The sequence below is a fragment of the Mastomys coucha genome, unplaced genomic scaffold (genome assembly GCF_008632895.1).
Source record: "Mastomys coucha isolate ucsf_1 unplaced genomic scaffold, UCSF_Mcou_1 pScaffold15, whole genome shotgun sequence".
NCBI lineage: Eukaryota > Metazoa > Chordata > Mammalia > Rodentia > Muridae > Mastomys > Mastomys coucha.
In genome coordinates, this window is record NW_022196897.1 from 131,591,103 (window position 1) to 131,611,630 (window position 20,528).

Sequence of the window (20,528 nt, forward strand, 5' to 3'; positions counted from 1 at the left end):
GAGCACAAAAGAATATCCTGGAAACCTAAAATGGCACTCAAACGTGATTTCAATAGAGATGTCACTTTGTGAGTTTTACAGAACTTTGACTATAGGCCTGTAGGTTAAAAACCCACCCACAGGCTTACTCAGGGATAAGCCAACTTGACTGGAGGTATGTGACTTTAGGAGGAGACGGTGCCTCCCTAGAAGGGAGCTGCATTCACGTTAGCTCCTACTTCCACTATGCAATAGGGTCCAGAAGGCCTCAAGGCTCGCCATGCTCAGAACAAACAGGCTCTTGAGCCCCAAGAAATCAATCCCATGTCCTGCTATCCTCAGTCCTGACTGACAGAGTTCTAAAGCTCCTCTGCCTAAGCTGTTCTGCCTGCTGCTGCCAGGCTGCACGCCTGCACGCCACTGGTGACACTGGTCATGGTCCACACCTAATAGGCTGACCTCCTTTCCCAACTAATTGCATTACATCGCCAGCTGGCTCCAGAAGGAGTCGTCTGTTTGACTGAAGAAGAATCTGAGCTCCTCAGCGGGCCGGCTGCTACTTTTACTAAGTAACAGTCAGGCCTGACATCCCCATTGTTCAGCTGACAGTGTGCCCATCCGAAAATCTAAGTTTTATTTGTAAATTAACCAAGAAACTTCCTGCCAGAACAGAGCTGCTTAGAGACTGATAATGTGGGCCTTTCATCCCCTTTCACTCTACTGTATCACTGCCAATTTGTTTTTCATGTGGCTGGCCAGCCTGAGGCTATAAAAGCCTTGTAAGACATAAGTGCAATTATAGTCCTGGAGTCAAATGAATTGGACAAATCCAATAGCACAGCTCTGTCCCCACTCTGCAAACCCCTACAGCAGTTAGATTAGCTGTGAAAAATCTAATCTAGCTAGAGCTAACAAATTTCTGCAGTGAAGGATCAAGAGTTCAGTATGGGGTTGCAACCGCATTGCAGAATTGAAAAAGTCCCCCCATGACAGGGGCAGAACAGAGCATGAATCACTTTAGAATTTTGCAGCTCATTTTTAAGCTGTTAGGGACAATTTAGCTGGAGTAAGTCAAGGAACCGGGGGCTGCTGCTGTGTGAATGATTTTTTTTCTGCCTAACTGTGAGACATCCTGGTAAAGAGGGTTTATCGTTAATGATGCTAAATCTTAGAGCTGCAAAAGGTTTCAGCTGCTTTTTGAATATTACAGTGGGGAATCTCCCATACAGACTAAGCCTTGGGACATTATTTATAGCAGCATTATGTCAAGAAAATAGTATAAAAACAAAATAAAAAGCCTTTCTACTTAAGAAATACTTCAAAACTATTTATATGTAAATCTGTCTTCGACGCATAATTGCCAATCATGAAAAATTATTGAATATGGGAATAATATGCAGAGCATGAAGACATTTACAAGGTTCCCCAAGTTTTATAAAACATGTGAATAAAGCCTGGGGCCTTGGTAAAGCGACTCCAGATTCTAGAATACCAGTGAGCTACCAGACAGCAGGGTCCTCCTTTCTATGAGCACTGCAGCCATCAAAACCCAAGCTGGACAGGCAGGCAGCTCCTTCACACCTGTGGGAACCAGCACATGGCTAGCACTCCCACTAGCTGTGAGGTTCCCAGCCCAGGGAGGCCAAGCCAGTATGGAGGGCTATGCTGGTGAAAGGCTGCTCAATTTCTGAATGCAAATTGTGCTTTATGCATCTGAGACACTTGATCACTATGGAAATTGTCTGTGACCCGAGTTCTGATGATGTCTCACATGCACTGTTGTTCATCATGTATGCATGCAGTCCAGACATCTGTGGCTACAGTAGTGAAAAGGCAAAACTGGAGACAAAAGAAATGAAGCAGATACAGTAGGGCCTATGAGCTAATATCAATCATCTGGATAATGGGGCAGGGGAAAAAGAATCAATTACACCAGTGGACAATGACAGGGGCTGATGGCCAGAGAGTTCCTACCAGGTATCAGGCTGAACAATTTTTCTGGCATTGTCTCACTTACTTGACTTAACAGTACTGTGCTATGGGCTCCATTTTCAATTTTATTTAATACATGAAAACTGGAGGTACAAGTTGGTAAAACAATTAAGACACACACTTGAGCCTTGGCTGGCCTTAGCTCTAACCATGTCACCACACTCCCAATGTGTCCACAGCCTTCATGTCCTCAGTTCCTTACATCTGTGCTGTTAGAGGAGAATGGGTTGGAATGTGGGCTGTGACAGGGCTGTGTCACTAGCCCTCAGGGAAAGCACATGTCAGAGCTGCTTTAGGATGGTGGTTTTCTAACCATACTACATTTTTCTCCTATTAATATGCTTCTCATCCAAAAAGAAGCTTTTTCAAGTAAATATTCTATAGGCTGGCAAGGAGATCAAGGCCCTGCTTCTTTGGTGGATTTCCTTTGGGAGCATCAGGAAGAGCAAAGGGATAGCATTTGAGGTGGGACATCTGGGCAGCAACATATCTGCAGGTAGGGTCATTCTGCCAAACACTGGCAGCTCATCCTAGCAACCCTGGGGGCTGTGGGAAGGAGGTATGGGGGATGCTTTCCTAGAGCCTTACCAGCACTTTTTTTTTTTTTTTTGGTTATTATGAGCCAGGCAATGGTAGCGCATGCCTTTAATCCCAGCACTTGGGAGGCAGAAGCAGGCGGATTTCTGAGTTCGAGGTCAGCCTGGTCTACAGAGTGAGTTCCAGGACAGCCAGGGCTACACAGAGAAACCCTGTCTCAGAAAAACCAAAAAAAAAAAGAAAAAAAAAAGAAAAAAAAAGAAAAAAATGGCTATTATGTATTATGGCCAATCTGCGAGGTAAAATTATTGTTTCTCAGGTAATTAACATGAGCCACACTAAAGACTCTTTTTCTTCCTAGTCTTTAACCTTAGGCCTTAAGGTTGTGCTAAGTTAGTATTTTTGATTTACTACAACTGTAGCCAGAGGAAGAGCAACACTGACTTTGAACCCTGGGAAAGCAGCCTCAAGAGTATTGCTAGGGCTTGGTCACCATCCAGACCCAGAAAGCCTCACTTCCACAGGAGTGCAGTGACATGCTGTCCCGGAGAAGCCCCTTACCTTTTTGGTGAGCGAATCGTCTGAATCTGATGGCATCCGAGTGGAAACGTGGAAAATTACTTCCACGGTCGAGGTAGCATAGTAAGGGGCCGTCTGTCCCGTGCTGCCATTGCGCTGAAGACCACCCATAAAACCACAGTGGGTTGAGAGATCCACCTGATGAATGTTACAGAGCAAAAGGTGAGGGTCTAGAGTGAGCTAAGCTTATTCATTAAGGCAAGAGTGTGAACTGAGAGAATGAACAATTTTCATTTAAATATATTTCATTCTGAGTACAAATATAAGGTAGACAAAATTAATTTTTAAAGAAAGAAGTGAACATCAAAACCAAAACTGGTCTGCAACCCTGCTATGTGAAAACCACTATCAAGATGTAAGAAGGGCTTGCCTCAGCACTTCAGTGCTTACCTGGCACATGCAAGGACCTGGCTGATCCCAGATGTGCTACAGCACAGACAGACACAAAGACACAAAACCCAACACACGCACGCACGCACGCACGCACGCACGCACGCACGCACGTATACACCTCTCCCACCCATTCCACTTTTCAGACTCCAGGGATATGCTTTCCTTTAGGTTTATGTTCAGTAAGGAAACCTGAATCCTTCTCAGTCATTCTGGACTTGTGTATTAGGGAACTGCAGTGACAGCCAACGGCATTCTAGTTCTAGCTCCTCACTTTATCCAGGTCCTCCTTCAAGTTTCTTTTAGCAAGCTATGGCTTATTTTCTCAACCTCCCCCCACCCTGGCCCACAGTGGCCACTCTTGTCTTCTTTTGTCACAAACTGCAGCCCTGGGTCTATATGACTATACAGTTCTTATGCAAAGCTAAGGGGAAGATTTTAAGGGGAAGATCCACACATAGAATAGTAAAATGAAGCAAATAGATTTTAAGGTCAGTGCAGTCTTCAAGAACTCCAAGAATGCTACATTTGAATATGAAGATATAACTACAAACATACACACAACTCATATCTGCTTTAAATACTGGTAGTCAGCAACCACATAATGAATGAAATTAATTACCTCCCATCCAAGACCAGCAACAAAGTCTTCATATGCTTGGCTTCCTCTTTCATTGGCTAGAATGGAACACTTGTCTTCTTGCCCTTCAGCAATGTAAAACACTGCGATCTTATGGGTCTCGCGGCTATAAATATTTAAATTTAAAAGAGTTAGAGTGTGTGTGTGTGTGTGTGTGTGTGTGTGTGTGTGTGTGTGTAGTTTTGTTTTACTGTTATGGCCAGCATGACTCCTAATGGAACTCATTAAGGGTCAGTAACACTATTCTATGGTGGTTGACCATAGAACTTATTTGAATTCTGCAAGCCCCACTCCATAAGAACAGTGTTATTACTGTATCATTTGCTTTGCAGAGGTGACCAAAAGGAGTCACAAGGTTAAAGAAACAGGAGACTACATTCCAGACACTGGAGACACTAAAACAGTAGCTACCAGAGTACATTATCCACCATGTTCCTTTCATGTTGGTGATGAACACTGTCCTCTAAAGCATTCCAAGAAGACACGTATTGTGGCTAGGTATCAATTAGAGCTTTGAGACATGCTACGACTTTATGAGAAAGGAAAACACCTAGGTATTTCTTTGTGAAAGGATGTGTTCAGACTACTGTGAGGATACTGTAGATTATGCACAGTTGTTCTTCATGGAATCTTTTGAATACTTTTGGGTATATCTCTTGCTCCACGATAGGTTTGTGGTAGTTTTCTGTTAAATCATGTAACCCTGATATGCACTTTAAAGAAAGGAGCCCTGTCTTTTCATCTCTCTCTCTTCCTTCTTCCTACCTCTCTCTCCATTTTTTTTAAGTATTTGGTGCATAGTATGGGCTCAGCTAAGTCTCTGTTAAACTGGCCAGATACATGATGGCATATTTGAATGTAAAATGGCTAGTAAAGTATTAAAATAACTGGAGTCTACCCTATCAAGCTACTTGGTGATAGTTTAGAGAAAAAAAAGCCCAACTGTTGTTCAGATGAAGCTTAATCAAGAACCACTCCTTTGACAGCACCAATCTAAGAGCTTTATTCTACTCTAGACTCAGTTGTTAAAGAATTAGACCCCCACTTCCGGGGCAGCCCCACCCTTCTCACGTTTGCATTACATCATGAAAACACTGCATAGGAAAAAGCATCAACTGCTTCAGCAATGCGGAAATGTTTCTATTGTCTAATTATTTAATCTCAACACTGTAATATGATTAGACATCCAAATTGGTAGATCTGGACTCCATATTTTAACAAATTCTCAAATATTTCCTTCTTCATGGTTATTTTTCTACTTATTAAGCAAGGCTAATGGAAGCTAAACTAAAATGTTATGTAAATCTCTGGAGAAGGTGTAGTCTCTCCTATTCATTAGCTAGCTGCTCATCCCCTGCATCACTCTCATGGAACAAATATACGTGAAGAAAAATCAGAAACTACAGAAAAAGAATAAAAAGAACAACTCTCAACTTGAACACATAAACAAACAACATGCTGCAGCAATGTAGGAAATGGAAAGAGATGCTGTAAAGAGGAGGTATTGTTTGGTGGTGATGGACCCTACAGAGAGTGTACAATTTTATAGTCAAGATCTTAGGGAATGTAGAAACTGCGATATCATTTACTGCCTTGAGAGACAAGGCAGGGAACAATAAGAAGGGTCCTCTCCAACCTGACTGGATTATCACAAGAACTGTAATAATTTGGCAGCTTAGATGATGGTAATAGACATACTAAAAGGCGGATTCAACAAAAGAACGAAAGCATAGTTACTTGATTTCTCTATGTAACTATCTTTACATCTTAAAAGTCTAGTTCTTGGCCAGCCTGGTCTGCAGAATGAGTTCCAGGACAGCCAGGGATACACAGAGAAATCTGTCTTGAAAAACCAAATAGATAAACAAACAAACAAACAAATAAAAAAGTCTTTAGCATTCCATTTACAAAAAACCCCCAACCTTCAGTTTCTCTGAAATACATCAGTGTTTTATCTTTAAAGCCCAGGACTATTCCATCCTAGGTCCTTGAACACTCGTTAACTCAGTGTAGGAGCACAAAAAGCTAAGCTCAAATGAAGGAGCACTGACTGATGTGGGTGTGAGCAAAGGTGACCTTTAGTTGTAAACATTCATCAAATTTCACATCTTCCAAAATATTAGCACTGCAGAGAGCCTGCTAGGATGCAGACAGTGTGCCTGGCCTTATTAGCACCAGGCTTTTGAAATGGTAATTACAACATCAACAGCACTTCATATCTACAAGCTGCACAGCCAGTGCATGAAGGAGCAGGTAATTCAGGAACACATATACATAAAATCAACAAGGTTGCCTTCCTCCTTAGAACACATTTTTTTCTTTATTACTATGAATAGACCAGAAGAGTTCTGTTTTCTTGTGCTGTCAGATTTTAAAAACCAAACAAAGGAAAACATGTCTTTACAGTTTCCTTCACCACACAGTGGCAAGAAAGCCCACAGTGGTTTGTATGTATAGCCATCACACACAGTGTACAGACCTTAGCTGCAAGACTACTTTTTCTTAAAACAAGTGAAAAAGGCACTGTGCCCCCACAACAGTGATATAAACTGATACCAGGAATAAATAAAAATGTCTTGAGAGTTGAGGGACAAGATGTGTTCTTGTATGGGATTAGACCAATCTATGGCACAGGCCAGATTTCCCTACAGGTGAAGAGCCCCAGATGGAGTTCAGGTTTTTAAAAGTCAATCTTGAAAAATATCCTTTCCCATTAAATAAATTGATGTGCATTTAGAGGCCAAGATGCCAGACTTAAGTCCAGGAGTTGGGGTTTTAAGTGAAGGTTAATCAAAGGGCAGAAGATTGCCAATCAGCTACCCAAAGCCATATTTTACTGCAACAGCACCCCAGGGAGCTAATTCGATTGCACCTCATGCAACTAAAGTGCATTAACATTCAACAAATTGGCTACAATTACAAGATACCAGCGCATTCACTTAACACTGGAGAAGCAGGAAATAATTCAGCATATGCTAGAAATGCTGGGTTTGGGGTCCAAATGACTGTTTAACATTGAAGGACCAGAGGGAGTAAAGCAAGTGCCCAAGTCCTTCAGAAATCCCTCATGGAATTTCCAGAGGGCTCAGTCTCAGTCCTAGGGAAAGGAGGGGTAGACTGAAGGGAGGAATGGCACTATCAGGGTCTAAAACAGTTTTAAATGGTTTTGAAATTCAAATTAAGCTTTACTTGAATCAAGAAATGAAAACATTTAAAGTACTAACAGTGTTGCAGGCTCTGCCCTGAGGATGGTTTCTTTCAATTACAACTACAAATGAATCATCTAAACCTGTATATTTTCTTTTGTTTCTTGATACTAAAATGTCTACCACTCTCCAGAGCACTGGAGTTACCAGGAGGAAAGGCCCTCACACCACCTTCTACAGATGGAATCAGGTTCACAACAGCCACCCTCGCACATTCCCAACACTCAGAAAGCACAAACAAAACAGTACATGCTTCAACATGTGTGTGGCTCTAAGAAGCTATGAATGATGAGAAAGATATATGGGAAGGTAGAAAAAAATGTAAAGAATTTTGATTACTACAAATGGTCGATATGAATTAGTGTACCTTCGTTCTACATGCTTCTGAAAGAGTGAAAGGGCATATAGCTAAGTGAGCCTAATGTGATATCATCTGCTGAGTCCTTCGTGAGAGACCAGAAGGTAGACAGACTCCCACTAGATTTTTGCCTTCCAAGTCCTTCCTCTGCTTCGCAGAGAGCCCTTTTCTCTGTGTGTCTGCTATGTGCATGGTTCCTCACCCCCAAGAAACATCTTTCTTCAACTGCTGATTCTGTCTGCGGTGCTTGAGGTTTCTCTGCCGCTACCTGTTGCACTGCAGATTTTCTAGCCCTTTAATTCTTTGACAGAAAAACAAACAATCAATCAAGACCCCTAGACTGCATTATTTGTGTTGTGACAAAAAGATATTTCTACTAAGTCCTCTTAAATGTGTGTGTGTGTGTGTGTGTGTGTGTGTGTGTGTGTGTGTGTGTGTGTGCTATTTTAATTTCAGGTAGAGTTCACTATTTTACTAGTTGTTGCCATCATACATAGGTTCAAGAATTAAAACCATCAACAAAATATCATAGTTATAAACCTGGTATACAAATAATAGTGACTTGAGCCAAGCATTTACTTAAGAATAAACCATAAAACCACAAGAAAGCCACCTGAATACAAATGATAGTGAAAATACTCGCTCAGAAAACCACCATGGCACTGACACAAACGAACAGGCCAATGGATGAGAACTCAAAATAAACACATTCAGTTGCCACCACTGATTTTTAACAGTGATACTGAACACACAGAAGGGAGAAAAACAGACTGTTTAATGTGTATAAGAATGAAATGAAAGCTGGGAGGTGGTGGCGCATGCCTTTAATCTCAGCACTTGGGAGACAGAGGCATGTAGATTTCTGAGTTCGAGGCCAGCCTGGTCTACAGAGTGAGTTCCAGGACAGCCAGGGCTACACAGAGAAACCCTGTCTCGAAAAAACCAAAACCAAACAAACAAAAAACAACGACAAAGAATGAAATGAGATCCCTATTTCTCATCTTATTTCAAAATAGACTAAAGACCTACATTTTAAAGCTGGGCATGGTGGCGCATAACTTTAATCCCAGCACTTGGAGGAGCAGAGGCAGGTTGGATATCTGAGCTTGAGGCCAGCCTGGTCTAAAGATTGAATTCCAGGATAGCCAGGGCTAAAGACCAGAAGGAAACCCTGTCTCAAACTAAAAACAAACAAAAAGACCTATATTTTAGCCTAAGCTGCCAGAGTAAAACAGGGAAACTATTTCTAGACAAAAGAGTAGACAGGGATTTCCTAAGAGCAGAGGAAGTAACTCTAAGAACTAGCAAATGGTATTGCTTAAATTAAAAAGCAAGAGAGACAATCACCATCCTGAAGAGACAACTATAGAACGAGAAAAATGAAAAAACTTCGACAACTAATGTCAGACAGGGTCTGATATGCAGGACACATAAAGAACTGCAAAGTTGAATACAACAAATAGTGTACAGAACAGAATAGTCTGTCCGTCCTCTCTCTCTCTCTCTCTGTCTCTCTCTCTCTCTCTCTCTGTCTCTCTCTCTCTCTCTCTCCCTTCTTTTCTTTTTTCTGTCTCTGTCTCTGTCTCTCTTTCTTCCTTCCTTCCTTCCTTCCTTCCTTCCTTCCTTCCTTCCTTCCTTCCTTCCTTCCTTTCTTTCTTTCTTTCTTTCTTTCTTTCTTTCTTTCTGTTTTGCTTTCTAGATGCAGGGTTTCTCTGTGTGTCCTGGAATTCACTCTGTAGATCAGGTTGACCTCGAACTCAGAAATCCACCTGCCTCTGCCTCCCAAGTGCTGGGAGTAAAGGTGTGGGCCACCACTGCCCGGCTCAGAATAGTTCTTAAAAAAAGAACTACAAGTGGCCTACAAATAATTTTAAGTGCCCAATATCTTTAGCCACCACAGAAATGCCAACTAAATTTGCCTTAAGATTTTATCTCATCTCAGTCAGAGTGGCTATCATCAAATAAATGCAGGTTAGGAGGTGGGTGTTTGGGGTGCCTTACTCAGCTGATGGGAGTTTACAGTGCAAACACTGTAGAAATCACTCCCAAGTCAACAGCCCTCAACATACAGACATATAAACAACATTAAACAGACTCAAAAGCTTATACATACATGTACACACACACCTTTAAGAGATCTTAATAACAATATCTTTTTATGTATATACACAGTGATGTGTGTGTTATTACTGAAAAAGAGGCCATGAAGTTAAAACAGAACAAGATATATTTTTTATATATTTTTTTGTTTGTTTTAACTTTTATATTAAGGAAAGTATATGATCCCCAGTTACTTGGGGGTTGAGGCCAGAGAATTACATGTTTGAGGCCTACTGGGCTACAGAGTATGTTGAAGCCTGGACAACTTAAAGAGTCCCTGTCTCAACAAAACAGAATGGAAAAAACCAAACCAAACCAAACCAAATCAAAACACTAAAGGTTCGGTAGAGGTCAATGTCAACAGATTCTGGGCTACAGAACCACTCTGGGTTTCTCTGTGGGTACCCTTTTTCCTGAAAGTGTATTTGATATCATGTGCTCACAAAGTTAGACAAGAAAAGATAGTTCACATACCACTGACGCGAGTCCAGATTCTTTAGCTCTCTCAATAATTTTGAATTTTTCTTCAACAAATGAAAATTCTTCCTGAATAGAAACAAAGTATGCAAGAAGAAATCATGTGACCACAGACCAACTTTGCTATTTTCTAATCCAATACCAAGCATAGCCACTGAGGTAGTTTGAAAAGGAATGACCCCTATCCCTAATAGGCTTATTTATGTATTTGGATGCTTGGACATTGGGGACTGGCACTATGAGGAAGTGTGGCCTTGAGCCTTGCTGAGGTAGGTGTGGCCTTGTTGGATGAAGCATGTCACTGGGGGGAAACTTGGGGGTTTGAAGCTCATGTCAGGTCCAGCGTCTCTTCCTTTTTGCTGCCTGAGAATCCAGATGTACAATTCTCAGCTACCTCTCTAGCCTCATGTCTGCCTGTATGCTGCCATGTTTCCCACCATGATTACAATAGACTAAACCTCTGAACCTGTAAGCAGGCCCCAATTACATGCTTTCCTTTATAAGAGTTTCCATGGCTTCCATGCGACTTCTCGTCACAGTATGGTAACACTAAGATGGCCATCATTGATCCATCTACAATCTCCTTTGCTGAAGAACTGTGTAGATCTTGTAGAAATTTGGATGAGATGCTTCCTATATTTTTGAGCATTTGAATACTTGTTCCCCACTTGGTAGTCCTGTTTGAGTAAATTTAGGAAATGTGGCCTGGTTGGAGAATGTTTGTTACTGGGGACAAGCTTTGATGTTTGAGAAGCCACATGCCACTTCAGTGCACTCTCTCTTTGCTTCTTGTTACCAGTTGGAGATACGAGTTCTCACCTGTGGTCCAGCTGCCATTTCTGTCACCTGCTGTTCCTGCCATTATGGACCCTAAGCGCCTGGAACCATATGTCTAAGATAAACTCAATCTTCTATAAGTTGCCTTTTTCATAGCAAAAGAAAGTAATTCAGAAGTTTTCAAAATGAGCCCAATTTTCCTTGAGAATACAGAGACATAATAATCCCCCTAGCATCTAGTGACACCAGAAAGCTCTTTAGTCAACCATTATGTCCCTTGTGTGCAAGTGCTTGTGTCTGTTTTCAATACCAGCTCTGTGAATATATTCCCCAACCACTCTTTAAAGCTCCACTATCAAGTCCAGGTCAATCCCACCCTCTTCTCTAAGGTGTCCTCCGATACACACACTACCTACTAGATAAAACTGCTCTTGGCCTCCTGTGCCTTTGTCTGAGGTGCATCAAGTTCACATTCCTCGTCAATCCTATGGCTACAGAGTGGTTTACTTACCTTTGCAGTCCATCTGCAATTTGTATTAAAACAGAAATCGTATGATCAGGGAGGCAAGAAGAACAAAGCATGGTTCATACGCTTTCAAGCCCTGAGAGAGTTTGGAACTCAAGCTGTGTACCAGCATTGTACATTTAGTTTTATTTCTATCTTTAATCCAAAAAATAACTTGTAAGTACTGAAATCCAGAAAAACTTCTAAACTTATTCTTTAACCTCAATTGATAATAATAAAAAAAGAATTATCCTCATATAAAAGTAATGATAAAACATTCAGAATTCGGTTACCTTCTGTCCCAGGAATTCATTCCCAAGTCATCAAGTAGCAACCTGCAGAAATAAAAGGGTCCCCGGGGCTCCACGGGTGAGGGCTGCCCTTGGCTGGTGACCTTTACTGCAGAAGTTGAGTTACACCTCTGCACATACTCATCTTCCTGTGTGCTCTGGCGCAGGATGACCTCGATGATTTCCTTCTCTTGGTCACAGTTCATTACATGTGGGGTTGGGGAAGGCTCATTTAGATTTAATTGTGATGGTAAAAGGCATTCAGGGCTTGTATGGCCAATGTTTTCAAGTAATTTGTCAAGTACATCATCTCCCTCCTCACTGTGAAACAAATCTTTCTGAGGTCCACACGTGTGATGATGCCAGCCAGAAATCTGAAATGAGGGATTCCTTCCATTGGGTGCCAAACGGCCTTCCAGAGGTCCATATAAAACCTTGCCATCCCATGAGTACTTCCCTGAGATATCCCTCACAATGACTCTCACATCCGAGAGGGAAGCCCCTGAAGTCCCTCCAGCTGGTTCTGCTGGTGTCTGAAGGTAGGAGATGAGGGTGCTATCATTAAATACGAAGAGCTGCAGGTTTGGGCTCCTGAACACCTCTGAGGACAGCTCAGTCCCTTCCACGTGGGCATTGTCGTGGTTCTCACTGACCAGGCTGTGCAGCACGGCAGGGCCCCCACTCAGTGGATAGTGGCCTAGGTGGTTCACTAGGTGGGCCATGACCATTCGTGCAGTGAGGGGGATCAATTCCACACTTCTTCTCTTCTTCTCTGTGAATAGCAGGAAGAAACCATGAGGAGATAATGAGGGGCACCATGAAATTTCCATCATTAGTTTGAAAATTTGATTGTTATTTTTGTTTTGTTTTGTGTGACAAGGTGTCACTATGTAGCACTGGTTGGCCTAGAATGCATAGAGATCCACCAGTCTCTGCCTCTGCCTCTGCTAGGATTAAAGGTGTGTGCCATCACACCCAGCTAAATGTTTTTAACTGTGAGATTGATTTTTATTATCTTTTTTCTTTTTGACCCTAATTCTATTTGAATATAAAAACATAGTTGAAACAGATTAAAGAACCTGCTAAAGTCACTCTGAAAGGGACTTGAAAAAGTCTATAGACATAAGAATAAGCCAAAGAGAAGCATTTCCAGGTTAGACAGATAAAAGTTCAGGGGCTCAGATAAGAGTAAAAAACCTAGATGAGATCAGAAAGTGGGCCAGGGATCCTATTCTGTTGGTTGCAGGTAAACCTGATAAGGATATCAATAAACCTTGGTGCTATTTTAAAAGTTGGAAACAATATATTTAATAATCATTGTGACAGTTTATGTTTTGTCATTAGAACACTAAAAATATTTAAGAAAATTCATCATATCAATAAACCATGGAGGCACTTAGAAGAACTTAACTGAATTTATATTTCATGATTTAGTAATCAAGAGCAACTGATTTATAAAATTTTAGCTTAAATGTATACAAAGACTTTGACAACAGAATGAGTCCCAGGGCTTGGTAAAATGAGGTAAAGTGGACAGGCAGATACATTAAAATTATAACTAGAAATTTAAATAGTACTTCTGGCTTAAAGTAGTTGAGGGAACTTTAATTGGCAAAATTTATAAAAGTCAATTTAATAACAAGTGAAAATGAAATTTTAAGATTTTTATGGAAAAAGGACTACATATTTAAATTAAGGTTTATAATTTGATCTTAGAGCTTTAGGAAGTAATAGCTTTTAAACTCACACTGTAAAAAATCAAATATCAATTAGCACATAAATCACTGTAAATATATGACTTCTTACTAAATACTTCTAGTTTTAGACATTATTAAACTGGCTTGCTTATGTTGTTTTATGTGTATAAAAATCCTAGAAAGAAAAAAATCTCTGATACTTGGGAAATTCTGAGTAATAAGTGAGGAGAACAAGATCATCTTGAATTTTCTCAGATTTCTTATCATTTTTCTAATGTATATGAAATCTATATCCAAAAATGGAAAATGAAATGTCACACAAAAAGGTTCCTGTCATTTTTAAAGAAACAATGTTACGCACACTTGTCTACTCCAGTCACATCCAAAATATTGGGGATAAAATCCTGATAAAGGATAAGAGGCAATAAGATCCCAAAAGGGGTTCTGTGCCTCCTGGATTTCAGACTAGTCGCTGGTATCCCCTAACTCAGACGTGTTCCAAATTAGTCTTTCCAAACGTCAACACGGCCTCATAATTAGGCATAAAGGTACCCCAAGAAATGATTCGTAAATAGTTAAGATTGGGCATTGTCTCCTGGCTGACACAATGTTTCTAACCTATCCCGGTTTATCACCTAGCTTCCCATAACGTGTAATCTCTCTCTAGGATACTGCCTTCCCAGAGCTAGCAATATAGGTCGAGTACATTCCTTAGGGCAATAGATAGTTTATTGTCTTACTTACTAGAGAATAATCGAAGGGCTTCCACTCAAGGACATTAGCTAGAAGTGTTAGGTCAGGTCGGAACTCCCCACTGCCTGCCCCGGGCTAGAACCAGAGAATTAGCAGGAAATGCTAGATTGAAATCTCCTGGTCATTGCCTCCAGCAGAACCAGAGAATTAGCCTAGGAATATCAAAATACCTCAACAGGGAGGGCTCCACTCCTCTTCCTCCTGCTTCACACCTAGCTACCAGACCCTGCTGACCTTGATGTGGGGGTCACTTGCTTACGTGACTTCAGTCTTGCGTCCCCTGCTGTAACCCCTACCTGCCTACGTGACTCTTGACATCTGCCCTGTTTGCTGTATGGTATTTAAGCTTGATTCTCACCTTACACAAATACATTCAGATTCACACACCCTTGTGTCTCGAGTCTGTTTGTCATCCGCCGACTTAGTGCCCACTTGACCAGAATTCTCATCCCGTGGAAATTGGGGTCCCCGCAACGAACCGGTCCGCGGCAAAACAAGAGGTCAGTTCCATCTATTCTAAATTTAAACTTTCCCCACAACATAAGAGGAGTATGTAAGATTTCTATACATCTAAGAAAGCTAATGCTCCAGCTGAGAAATGTTACTATCTAGAAACCCACAGTTCAGTATGGGAAACACACTGTCGTCATGACAGCAGGGTGGGCACAAAACTAACAAAAAAACGGCCACGGCAGAAAATATCCAATGGGAAAAGTAACTCCCCTCTACTTTTGCTTACAGAGGTTGTGCTTTTGGTTTGTGTTTTGTGAATGTTTGAATTCTACAATGGTAAAATGACCTGGAGCCCAATGAATCACACTGTAAACCAAGCCATGAAGACACTTCTAATACAATCCCAAATGGGCCTGGTACTGAAACACTGACCTCCTCCTGCACATTTCAGTGAAGTCAGCATCCCATGCATTCCCTGGGAACCAGAGATGATCTACATTCTACCAATGACAAAACTAGCTGAGGGTTTCACAAACTAGTAAACAAGAAAACATTCCAAGTACCTTCTTCTCTCTAGATTGCTAAAGGAAATACAAAGCTATAATGTCTGGCTAGCCTTTGCCTCTCCTCTCCTGAGGCTCCTCCCCTTCCTTCTGTTTTAAGTAGTTAGTTATTGACAATGAGCAATCTGAACACATGTGATCACAGATGGCTTGACTGTGTATCTTGCTCGTAACTTTATTTAAAAGTAGTAATTATGTCAGGAACAGGTAAGGGCCTAATAAGTAAGTCATTAAAATAGGGGTGAACCTATTTTGGGGCTCACTGTACATCTGGCACTCTCACCTGATCACAGCCTGCTAAGTCTCTTTCCTCTCCACAAAAGGATTGTCTCAGGGTTGGGTTGTTATCAACTTTCTGCATGAGGGGCTCCTTGCCTGGATATGAGCCCCTTCAAACCTGCCCACCCTGCTGAGCCCACTTTAAGTTCTTTCCTATGGGAAGTCCTGAAGATGCTACCAGCCCAGCAATGTCCTATTTTCCCCCACAAGCTGGAAAGCTGCTTGGGGACAGAAAACAAGCCTTTTGGTGCATTTCATGGGTATGAAACAAACAGGTTTTCAGTAATACAAACCATGTATATAATTTAAGATGGGAAAAAAGAGAGGAGGAAAAATAACAGGAAAAAAATAAAAGGAAGAAACAAGGAAGGCAGTGTGGTGCTATCAGAGAGCCTATAAACTGGTAGTTCAATAATGGATTCAAAACAAACCCAAGCACGGACAAGACTACAATCTTACCTTTTCCTGCACATGAAATTGTATATCTGTAGTCATACTTACCCTCTTCCACAGTCAGCAGGTTTCCCAGGTCTGCTGATGCATGGTACTGGACTGGCTCGGAGTTCCTCACGTTTGCCAGAGGTAGGAAGGGGTCATAATCCGTGGATGACAGGTCAGCCAAGGTCAGAGTATAGTGACTTTGCTGTGTGTATGTGCTTGAGCCACAGACACAGCAGTGCAGAACCTGAGGAGGACAGACAGGCATGGCACTCTGTAGGCCAGCATTTCCTGAGCTCTGACAAACTGTCCAGCTCCCATGGTGCTTGGAAGAGAGGGCTCCTTCCTAGGAACATGTCCAAATATGGGCTTCTTTTCATTCTTAGTATCTTTTAGCTACTAGCAAGTCAGTAATAATACCTATATTCTCAGGGCAAATGAAAACACAAGTGAAAAGGTGCCTGCTTCTGTTCTTGTGTGACTGCACACACCTGAGGCTTTCATCCTCCAAAGGCAGCAAGGTTTGGAAGGAGCCAACCCAGGAGACAAAAGGAAAGATGTGGGAAAGCCCTGATGATGGAGGGCAGGATGACCACAACCTGTGTTTAAATCAGTATAACACATGAGCCTATGAATTATAAGGAATAATTTAATAGAACTTTGAAAGTATAATTAAATACAAGAAAATTGAATGCAAATTTTAACGTCTCTTCCTTTTTACAAAGTGAGACTTCTTAACTCATATCCTAAGGATTTTTTTTTTCCTTTGTGTTCTTTTACTTTTGCTTTGGTTCTGGGTTTCATTATATATAGCCTAGGCTGCCTTCAACTTGAGGCAATCCTTTTGCCCCCACGTTCCCAAGCACTGGGATTACAAGAGCACCGCACCTGCTCTTGAGGTGTATTTAAGGCAAAGAGATTACTAGAAGCACTATGGGTTTTTTCATAATCTGATAAACAGATCTTTGGAAGCTCATGCTACAGACCCTATATTATGGGAGGCTATAATATAAACAGTCCACTTAGAAACGAAGTAGACAGCTCACTTGTCATGAAGATTGGGGGCATTCTGGTCGAGTGGCAGTGGTCTAAATGTGACAGCCATGTGGAGTGTATGCATCTTCTTCTTGGTAACCATTGATTCTCTACAACTGTATCTGTTCTGCTTACACATTAATTATTCATTTATTTCCAAATGCATAACTTTCCACAGGTCATTTTCAGAAGGCACAAATACATAAATGTAGGAAATGTATAACATTTTGGAATTTTAACCTGTAGGTCTACAGTCTGTGCCCAAGGCTTAGAGGAGACTCACCCTGTAGATATAATCCAGCAAGGGAGCCCGGGATGGGTGCAGCTCCTCAAGGACTGCTGTGGATACAGGGTGGAGGAGGGCGCTCACCGGCAGTGCCATGCACCAGTCCAAGAGACAAAGGAGCAAGGACACAATAAACTAGAAGAAGAAATGTATCCAGAACTTACATTATGGCCTTCAGGACCCACTGTATGTGAAAATAAACAGAATTGTCCCTGTGTATACTCAGTATTTAATGGACACACAAGTACAGGGTAAATTAGTAAGCAAAAAAGGTTTCCATAGGAAAGAATTTTTTTTTTTTTTTTTCCGAGACAGAGTTTCTTTTCGTAGCCTGGCTGTCCTGGAACTCACTCTGTAGACCAGGCTGGCCTTGAACTCAGAAATCCACCTGCCTCTGTGTCTCAGGTGCTGGGATTAAAGGCATAAACCACTCTTGCCCAGCAGGAAAGAATGTTAAAGCCAATAAATAAGGATGTTATAAATGATACCATCATTAGTAATAGGCATTCCCATTCTGTCTTATACTTCAAAATAACTGTGGGGAAAACTACCTAACCCTGTCACTTACCTTTTTATCTGTTTCCACTGAAGAGTACTCTGCACTTGGTAAAAGGAACGAAATTGTGGCCACAAGGATCTGCATAAAAGATAAAACCTAGTCAAGCAATTTATTATAGTTTTCATATGTAGTTATTATAGTTATTTTTTCTATAATTTACATAGCTATAGTTTGGAAGCCATATGTTAAGAATCCCTAGATGGCCTTGCAACTTAACACAGCTTCATGCCTACTCACTAGATTAAACATTGAGGCCAGTTGTATGAGATTTGAAAATTATGACCATGTAATGGTCTTCTTTAATGGGAGACTGAGACATCAAGGCAAGGATAGTTCTCTCTATAGTCACATAGTTCCTAGTGAAATTATTAGTGTCACATTTCTAGTGAAATAAAATAGTTTTAAAAATGATTATGAAAAGGTTCTTATTTGCCATCTTATCAATCAGCACAGAGCTTCATCCTCACAGGTGTCCTGTATGAATAATCACAGGGTGACGCTAAACTAACTTTACACTCTGCAGCAGAGTAAAAGATCTATTTCACTCCAGATCACTCCAGGTCAAAAACCACTTGTGACTCTTGATGTGATTCAGAGAGAACAAAGTGAAGCCAACCAATGAAGTGTGTCTAGGGGTAGGAAGGACTGAATCTACACCACTTCTTCTCTCTCCCTGCAATCCTTCACGGGGATAAATCACATTTCCTCAGAGTCTCCAAGGGATGGGCAAAGAATAGGGCTTGCCTACAGAAGTGCTTATGAAAACAGCCAGGCCCAGGTGTACTGGCTCACAGGTCGATTGGTGAGTCAGTCCCTACTCGGCTCTGAGCAAAGTCCCCTTGGCTGGAGCTGACTTAAGAAGCTCTGGTAGAGATGGTACTTCCTGTTCTTCCTGCCCCCTCTCCTGGCCACCACCCCTCAGAAGTTAATACTGCACTGATCTCATTACTGCCAAGTAACCATGCCACAGCAGCAAGTGTGGCCCAGGGCTTAGTCTGGGAACAACTCCTGCTTTACACAACAGCCAGGCCCCCACCCTGCAAGGAAGGCATTAAACCAGCTGCCCACTCCTTGTTGGCACCATCCAAATTACTCTCAATGAATAAAGCCCAACCTACAAAAGGTCTCTTTGTTGTGGTTGTGTCTGCCTTTCAAACTCCCAGAGTACCAGCCTCTGGCTGGAACACTGCAGGCTTCTTCACACAGTGCCTAGAATTGAAGCGGAGAGGAGCCAGCCAACACAGCCTGAAAATGGGGCTCACATGGCAGTTTAATAGTTGCTTCTCTAACAATTACTCGGGGATCTACAGTTAATTAGATATCAAATACATTAGTAAGAAGGAAATGCAGATGCTTTAGCAGTATAGATAAACGACTTACTTCTGCCATTTTTCTCGGTAGAGCAGTTTCAAACATCTGAAGCTTTTCCCAGTAGGAAACCAACAACTGAAGAACATCACAGGCTACCTGAGCCACGATCTTGTTAGGAAACTACAAAAGAAACCCAAACCCCCAAGTTAACAGAGCAGCTCAGCAGGTGTATATTCTGGAAGAAGAACAGAGCCGACAAATTGTTCTTGAAACCCTGTATACATATCTCAAATGCAACTGAAGAAAACTATGTCCAATTAACATCGTTTGAACATGACCATTCCATTCCATTGTGTTACCTGTTTGAACTCACTAGCATTATTTTAATGTTTCATAGAAAAAGGTGGTCAATGTTTGCCTAGAAATGAAAGCCCAAATTTCAAATTCTGTATCCATCTCATATAAATCACACTATTGACAAATTGAGGAAATTAAGAGTATATGCCTGAGTGTCCTTTGTGTGCTGAACCTTCTACACAAATATAACTCGCTCAACAAATATAACAAATATATATCATTGATAAACTGTCATTGACTGTTCTGGAAAGAAGATGCTATCTTCACTTCACAAACAGAAAAACAGGGATTAATCAAATGACTTCCTACCTGAGGAAATAAAATGACATACATGTCACATACTAAGAACTGTGTAAAGCCAGACTTTAAGGATATAACCCAGGGACTAGGGCATGTGCAATGACCCTGAGTGTGTTTCCTAAAGCAGCCGGTGGTGGCTTAAAAGAGAATGGCCCTCACAGGCTAATAGATGCTTCAGTCAGTAAAATTGCTTCCAGAGCTATCTAAGATCTTTGACATCACACACAGAGATAAAGGATTTGCAGTTTTTCCTGTTGGGTTTCGGTGTCCCATTATTTCCTCACTATGCCCTGATTTTTCCCTTTTGAAATAGCAAATGTATATTCTATGTAGTTGTCTGTTGGCAGTATTACATTTGCTTTTATAACTTACAAGGGGTTAAGGTTAAGAGATTTCCTTGAGTCTTAGAAGAGAATTTGAACTTTGGACTTCTAAACTGTATTGAGTGTGAAAGATTATAGGGAGTTTTGAAGTTGAACTGAATGCAGTTTGCGTTATGATATGGCCACAGCCTATGGGGGCTAGGGAGTGGAATGGAATGTGGTAGTTTGAGAATGGCATCCATAAGATTATATCTGTAAATACTTGATCACCAGTTGTTGGAACTGTTTGAGAAGAAGTAGATGTGGCCTTGTTGGAGAAGGCATGTGAGGTTTCAAAAGCTCAT

General features: G+C 41.3%; 1 protein-coding gene across 3 annotated transcripts in view; it reads right to left on the reverse strand.

Annotated features, from left to right (window-relative positions):
* Positions 1 to 20,528, reverse strand: part of Ralgapa2 (Ral GTPase activating protein catalytic alpha subunit 2) — a 285,753-nt gene that overhangs the window by 84,782 nt on the left and 180,443 nt on the right. For all 3 annotated transcript variants that reach the window (XM_031372139.1, XM_031372140.1, XM_031372141.1), the window contains 8 exons: positions 19,274 to 19,384; positions 17,903 to 17,971; positions 17,332 to 17,469; positions 16,077 to 16,260; positions 11,834 to 12,602; positions 10,256 to 10,327; positions 4,100 to 4,223; positions 3,070 to 3,225 (listed from right to left, as the gene is read on the reverse strand). In XM_031372139.1, coding sequence (XP_031227999.1) covers positions 3,070 to 3,225; positions 4,100 to 4,223; positions 10,256 to 10,327; positions 11,834 to 12,602; positions 16,077 to 16,260; positions 17,332 to 17,469; positions 17,903 to 17,971; positions 19,274 to 19,384 — 1,623 coding nt within the window. The remainder of the gene's footprint in view (positions 1 to 3,069; positions 3,226 to 4,099; positions 4,224 to 10,255; positions 10,328 to 11,833; positions 12,603 to 16,076; positions 16,261 to 17,331; positions 17,470 to 17,902; positions 17,972 to 19,273; positions 19,385 to 20,528) is intronic.